This window comes from Embiotoca jacksoni, unplaced genomic scaffold (assembly GCF_022577435.1).
Source record: "Embiotoca jacksoni isolate LCO1_2020_lvr unplaced genomic scaffold, fEmbJac1.0.p SCAF_212, whole genome shotgun sequence".
Classification (NCBI taxonomy): Eukaryota; Metazoa; Chordata; class Actinopteri; family Embiotocidae; genus Embiotoca; species Embiotoca jacksoni.
The window spans coordinates 1-7,500 of NW_027185355.1; the positions used below are offsets into that span (position 1 = coordinate 1).

At 47.5% G+C, this 7,500-nt stretch overlaps 1 protein-coding gene across 1 annotated transcript in view; it reads right to left on the reverse strand.

Moving 5' to 3' along the window:
• Positions 1-107: 107 nt before the first annotated feature.
• LOC138202758 (DNA-binding protein SATB1-like) overlaps positions 108-7,500 on the reverse strand; it is a 30,108-nt gene continuing 22,715 nt past the window's right edge. Inside the window, 4 exon segments of the mRNA XM_069156997.1 lie at positions 108-875; positions 1,240-1,311; positions 5,123-5,161; positions 5,164-5,337. Coding sequence (XP_069013098.1) covers positions 705-875; positions 1,240-1,311; positions 5,123-5,161; positions 5,164-5,337 — 456 coding nt within the window. The 3' untranslated portion in view covers positions 108-704.

Below are 7,500 nucleotides of genomic sequence, written 5' to 3' on the forward strand. Positions count from 1 at the left end.
GATGACAGGGTGAAGGGTGGGGTGGTGGTGGTGGTGGTGGTGGTGGTGGTGGTGGTGGGGGGGGGGGGGGGGGGGGGGGGGCTCATATAAACAGGTTTGTTTGGTGTTGAAACACTGTCGGGCCGCTAAACTCCAAAACCCACAATAAAAAAGAAGACGTTGTGTCATTACGTTGATAAATCACCGCAGAGCGACGGGGTTCTCCGACTTTCGGCTTCGGCGGTTTAAAGTGCTGCTGGACGGTGTCATTACGTTATGACACGGAGTCGTCAAACAGTTAGGATCTTCTTCTTTTTTTTTTTAAAGAGTTCACCTTCAGCTCCTGAGGTCAAAGGTCATCTCCTCTGGACACAAACAGGCTCCGAATCAAAACTAGAAAATCTTCATAAAACTCCATTCAGGGAGTTTCAGGTTTGGATTTGAGGCACGTTTTGATATAAGATCCCATAAAAAGATGAATAACATCAACTAATTCTACTACTTTTTTTTTATTTATTTATTTATTTTCTATAAAATAGATGATAATTAATCCTATTTTTTTGGACAAATTGATAGAATTTTTTACAGATTAAGTTCTGGATATTGAATGAAAACCATGTTTCATGAGGTTTTCTCGAGGAAGACTGCTGCTAACACCACGAGACATATCGGCATCATCGCTGTGGGTGTTGTCGGTGTGTCGGTGTGTGTGTGTGTTGTCGTTGCTACGGTGACGGTACCTGGCTCTTGGAGGCGGCCACCTTGGCGAACAGCGCCTGGGACACTTTGGCCCGCTTCATCTCCTGCTGGATCTCGTCGTAGATGGTGGAGTTGATGTTGAGGATGCAGCTCTCCGTCTTGCCGTTCCACTCGTTGGGCAGAGGCGACGGTTTCACCTGGTAGGAGAAGTTAAAAAAAAAAAAAAGATTTCCAAATAAAAGCCAACACGTTCTGCCTTCAGAGCTCCCAAATACCCTGTGAGGTGTAAAATCTTGGATTTTGGTTGAGTGGAGAAGTCAAATTGTGACAGTTGGTCGACTAAATTATGCAGATCTACGTGTGTTGCGCAACTTATCAATGAGATTTTTCCTCTTTTATCGTTTCCAGACTTCGTTGGTACCAAACGCACACAAAGTAAAGCATTAGCCTGGCACTGCTCCTATAAATGTATTCCTGCCTTATAAACATGTAAAGCTGATGGGTTTGCGTGTCGGGAGATGATCACGCGTGTGTTGTATTGTGTTGTCGGTGTTTGCTCACAGGTGAAATGCCCACTGGGATTCGGGGGTTCCAGTCTTCGGGCCTCACGCTGTTGCAGTCTTCCCTCCGGGGCTGCTGAGAGTCAACAACAACAACAACAACAACAACAAAAAAAAACACAAAACCGAATGTGTTCAGGCCCACGTGAGGAGAAACAACGATAAACACACACACACACACACACACAGAGAGAGAGAGGAGTGTAGATTACACCCACACACAGCGCCGAGCGTTACTCCGCTCAAAAACACTTCGACGTGTTGTGCGAAACGTTATTATTCTTACGTCAAGCCGGTGATTAAAAAATAAATGCGAGTCAAGTGAAATCAAATCATCTTCATTCAGCGGCTTGTTGCATCTTGACAAAAATCCTTTGACAAGGTAACAAGTATCCTAATAAAAGCATTACCCAAGAAGCATTAGCATATGAATCATTCCATACGAGGCTCTGTGAGAGGAGACATCGACGGGTTTTTTGTGTGTGTGTGTGTGTGTGTGTGTGTGTGTGTGTGGTAGGGGGTGGAGGGGGGGAGGGGGTTGGGATGAGTACGAGTTAAATGGCATTCAAACAAACCATAATAACACCAACAGCCACCGACTCGTGATGCAGCCCGTGATTAAAAAAAACCATATATAACGGGGAGTTATATGTCTAGACGTCCCGATACGACGAAAAAAGAAAAAAAAAAAAAAAATCCCATAATCCCGACCGGTTGTGGTCAAACTGGAATGTCTGAGCATCTCTGCACCTTTCTTATCACGTTGTTTTTATTTATTTTTGATTATTTATTTATTTTACGAGGTGCTCGACAGTTTCTGCGGGAGGATACCGTGTCGAGCAAATTGTTAAGGCCTCGACGTGCACTAACTGGCTTTGGGTGGAGGAGGCGGGGGAGGGAGGGAGGAGGGAGGGGAGGGGGCAGTCGAGTCGAAGCCATCGACACACGTGAGAGAAACATACCTCTGCATCTGTTTTTATGAGACCAATAAAAAAAAAAATATAAAAAAAAAAAAAAAAAAAAAAAAAAGCCTCCTCTGTCTCGGGCTCAATTGCCACCCTGGCTGATTTATGTGCTTAAATTCAAACCGCATTGCTCCATAGGAGAGGCTGGCAGATGGCCAGGTGGAGGAGTGTGTGCACATATATCTGTGTGTGTGTGTGTGTGTGTGTGTGTGTGTGTGTGTGTGTGTGAACTGCCTCGTGCGAGGAACAGGTCTATATGATAAATGTCAATGGGTTTAAGTCATACAGGTGAAGTGTATTAGGCCCGCAGACACGCTGCTGATGTGCCAACAGCTTTTCTGAGTGATGTGAAAATAAAAAAAAATAAAAACACAAAGCAAAGGCTTTGAAGTTCGTCTGGCGTGTTGTAGTAACTGGATTTATTGACCGAGGGACGACTATTTCTTTTATCATTTCTAGAACTAGAAGCCGCGTCGCTTTTTTTTAAGAACGGCTCGCTGAGGACGTGGGTGAATACGAGCGTCGCTACGTCACCGGGACGGTTTTTGTTTTATGTAATTTTATCCTGCGATAGAGGAGGCGGGAGAGCGCTGATGTTAACGAGAGCTGCTTAACAACAGGACGAGTGACTTAAATGTCACGTAACTGAGAAAATATCATGATATTGTTTTAAATATCCAGCGGTGGAACTTAACTAAATTAGACGTACTCGTGCACGTGGAGCACCGATATAAATATACGATGATCTTATTGAAATTGCCAGGTTTTTTCTTTTTTTTTTTTTGCGTTCGCCTTTTTTATGAACACGTATTCACGCTCGTCCAGACAAAATCGCACAAAATTTGACGTCTATTTAGAACAAATGAATAATGGCTTGTTGCGTAACGGACCTCTGCATGTCTGTGAGCCGTCGGGCTCGTTAGGGGCCTCTTAACAAAACCGCTAACAGCAGGGGCTACTTAGCTAAGACCTTTTTTTTTTTTTTTTTTTGGGGGGGGGGGGGGGGAGGGGGGAGGTTCTTTCTTAGCTTTTCACTTCGATAACTTCCTGTACGACGGTCCGACTCCCCCTCCGAGTCGGACACAGCCTCCGATTGTGAAGACGAGCCGTGAAGTGGCTCGAGTTCGGCACCGCTGCTCCAGAATGCGACTTTCTTTTTCTTTTTTTTTTCTCGTTCGCTTTTGCGTGGACGGCGGCCGCCGGTCTTCTTTTTTCTGGAGATACGGGTGGGCCCTGCGCCTCGGCCTCACTAAGCCCCTCGCCTAAATAAAAGCCGAGGACAGGACAGAGGGAACCTTTGTGCGCCCACCGTCTCACCTCCCCGACGCGGCTGACCGCACTTCAAATGGGCTTAAGTGGTAGAAAAGTTACCACATGCCTTTCAAATGAGGGACACCGATTTGCGGCGAGGGGTCCAAAGTTGCGCTTGTGTGGTACGCCGTGATTTGGAAAAGAGGCTCCGGAAAATAAAAAAAAAAAACGAATGTTTGATCTTTCGCGAGAGCTTGTGCATCGCTTTATTTAAATTATTTTTGGGAGAAACGGGGGGAAGGGGAGGGGGGGGCTGTCAATGCTGCCTAATGCGTGGTAAAAGGTCAAAATTAGCACAAAAAATTATCCATCATTTGTGCAGCAGCGGTCTCACCTGCGTGGCGAGAGGGAGGCGGGGGGCGGGGCGGGGGGGCCGGGGGGGCCGGGGGGCGGGGGGCGGGGGGTGGGGTGCAGAGGCTTCATTTACATGCGGCAAGAATGCAAAGTATGTTCTCCGGCGTGCAGGTCGACACGGTGAATCAGCTTTTATTTGTTTCCACGTGCTTGCAGACAGGTTGCAGCCTGATACAATGGAGAGGAATGTGAGGTAGGTGTGTGTGTGTGTGTGTGTGCGTGGGTGTGAGAACAATGCAGTGAGGTGATGCTTCGTATGCATACTTGCTGTTGTCACACGTGAAACACGGCGTGTGCCTACAGAGAATACAATTTTGAACTTTTTATACGATCAGGCTGAATATTCGGAACAATCAACCAAAATAAGGACGTTTTTAGTTTTTTTGTTTGTTTGTTTGTTTGTTTTGTTTGTGTTTATGTCACGAAGGGGGGGTTTTCGTCACGCGTGTCTGGATTCAGTCTGTGAAAACCACCGCAGAGGCAGAAAGATCCAACCTTTCAAACGACCTGCCTATCTGCTCTCCTCATCACCGCGCGGTTTTAGCGCTGTTGCTACGGCGACGTCGCACGTCGTCGGCCCGCCGATCGGCGAGAACGTCTCCGCCTCCCGAACTGGCCACAGAGTGAGTCTCTGTTCGCCGGGTGACCAATTATGGAGTATCACAGCAGCCTGGCGGGTCGAACAGTGGCGGGTTTGTTCGGGATGTAATGACGGTGCGATCAGGACGATTCTCTCCGACCAGTCGGCGGTCCGAACTGGCTTCATGTCACTTTTTTTTTTTAGTTTGCATCGGCTCAACTCTGAACTCCGACGGAAGTGATCCACAACCTTTGATAAAATGTTGGTTGAAAGGGTTTTTAAATGTGTTTTTTTTTTTTTTTGGTGTTTATTAACTGTACGTTTTGTTTTTTGGACGGAGTTGCGTTTTTTTTTGTTCCTTCGCGTCTTTACGTCCGCCGGGTACCGTTTGTCGATAACGGAGAAGACCGAAAAACAAAAATGCGCGTCGTTTCTTTCAACTGAAAGCAAATTGTTGTTCTCTTTTGGAAAACGGCAACGAAAAAGACGAAGAAAAAAAAATTCACCTCGAAGCGCCTGAAAAACCCTTCGAGTGTGACTCCGCCCTCTTTTATTCTCACGCTGTGAAAAACGAGCATCTCTTGGATGCATTCAGATTCATCTTCTAACGTTAAAAAAAACAACCAACGGTGCTGCTGCAGAAAGAGATTCCCCGGAGGGAGCGATTGCGGTACCTGTACGGGTCGACTGGGCGGGGTGCTGATGAGCGGGGGGGGGCGCCCATCGCCGAGGCCGCCGTGAGGCTGCGCTCCCTCTCGTCCTGATAGATGCGGTCGCGCTCGGCCTCGGGCAGCTGCAGGAAGTTCTGCATGGCGCGCAGGTTGACCAGCAGCGACTGGGACGCCGTCTTGGGGTCCTCCTCTTTACGCAGGATCTCGGACAGTAAGCCCTGAACGGTGAAACCAAAGATAGTAAAAAAAATAAAATAAATCGACCGAAAAAAGAGGCAAACAGGGAGGTTTCCTCGGGGAGGGAGGTGAGGTCTTTGGGTGGTGGCGGGGGGGGGGGGGGGGTTGTGGGGGGGCGGGGGGGGTGTCAGAGTGGCAACCGATAAGGAGAATGATCACTTCAGAGGATTATTTTCCACCGGTTCTGTCTCTGAATCGCCGTCGTTAAAGCTAAAGATACGATAGCGAGTCTATTTTGGACGGAAGCCGCTCGGACAGGGCAGGAAGTTCCTTTTCAAAATAAAACACCCAATGCGCAAAAAAAAACTACGTCAGTCACCGTCTTTCAATCAGGACAATGAAACGCGTTCTCCTCCCGCTACAGACAACGTGTACGTCAAATAGTCTCTTTTTTGGGTTTTTTTTAAAGACTCAAACGCAGCAAGAAAAAAAAAGAAGCCGTTTGACGACGTTTACCTGCGATAGAAGAACGAGTCCGTCCTTCGTCAATAATCATTTGTGCATTCAAAAATAAAAAAAACGAGTTTCCCCCGGAAAGCGTCTCGGTGGAGTTCTGCAGGATCTCGGATCGTGTTTCTCGGAGCTCGCGTTTGTTTGCCTTTTTGGATGCGAGCCGCCGCGGCTCCTTTGCCTTGTTTCGGAGGGGGGTGTGGGAGGGGGGAGGGAGGGAAGGGAAGGGAAGGGAGGGGAGGGGGGGGGGCAATCAGCGCATCCTCTGTTTACTTTCTCAAGAGCGCTCAGATTCCATCATTACGAGTCGGGCGATGACTCCCATTATCGGAGACGCGTGATTGGGCCTTTTCATCGGCTCCTCGGCCACACACTGTGAGGAGCCGTCGCCGTCAATAGGTGTGATTTTAGGGAGTAAAACAAGGTGATGGAGAGAGTGGTGGGGCGGGGGGGGGGGGGGCTTTTATTCATTTATTTATTTATTTTTGGGAGTGTTTAAGTCCTCTCGGGCCACCGATCGGAGCTGCAGCGTGGTATCCGAACAAGTTTGAACAGAATCTTTATTGGTGATTTATCGGGTGTGTGTGTGTGTGGGGGGGAGGGGGGGGGGGGGGTCTGCATTCTTCAGTGTGTGTGTGTGTGTGTGTGTGTGTGTGTGTGTGTGTGTGTGTGTGTGTACGTGCTTTATCGCTCCTTGTCATCAGAGCCCTCGCTGTCTAGGTTCTATCTGTTTGGTCAATCAGTTTCCTCCCCGTGAAGAAGAAGCTCCGCCCCCTCGGTCTCCTCTGATCCGCCTCCTCCTTTTATTAACTCGTGGAAAACACACCAACCTAATAATTAATAATTCCCCAACGGCACACGGGGGCTAATTCCTCACATCAGCTGCACATAAGACTTCCTTGTGTGTGCGTATGTGTGTTTGTGTGTGTGTGTGTGTGTGTGTGTGTGTGTGCGTGTGTATAACACACACACATCTGTTTTTATTAAAGAGGATGTGATTCTCAGATTCTTGTCAGCCTCCATTCCTTCAAAGGTTCATTGTCACCTCTCCTCCACCCTCCAACACACACAACAGGTCTTAAGACATTAACACTGCCATCTGTGTGTGTTTGTGTGTGTGTTTGTGTGTGTGTGTGTGTGTTTGTGTGTGTGTGTGTGTGTGTGTGTGTGTGGCCTCTGATGATGAAGTGAAACCACATATTTTGGCAGGGAGGGAACGGATGCCGTGACCGAACCTGAGGAGTCATCTTAAAAAAAAAAAAAAAAAAAAAAACATTTCTGAACGCGGCCGGCTGCCAGCTGTCCTCAAGTACAGTACTGAGATTACCGCAGTGTGTGAGAATAATTATGAATGAGATATTCATTTCTTAGGTCCGGTTGGAAAAAAAAAAGAAGAGGTTTTATAACTTTTATAACTAAGACGACGAGCGCCTCAAAAGTGGGATTGTCGACATTTTTAGATTTTCGTTAGGCCCCTCACCTGCAGCGGTGCCGCCTCACGTCCCAACCAAAGACGCATTGTTTTTACGGAAATCCACGATTTTCCGGGAGACTTTCTTTAATGGGCTGTTTGTTTTAACGACTGGTGAATATCTGGGTCAGAGGGGGGCAGATGATTTCTATCATTTTTATACCGATTTACTTTAAAATCATTCTTAAAACTGGTCATTTATCATACCAGAATGACTTTTTTT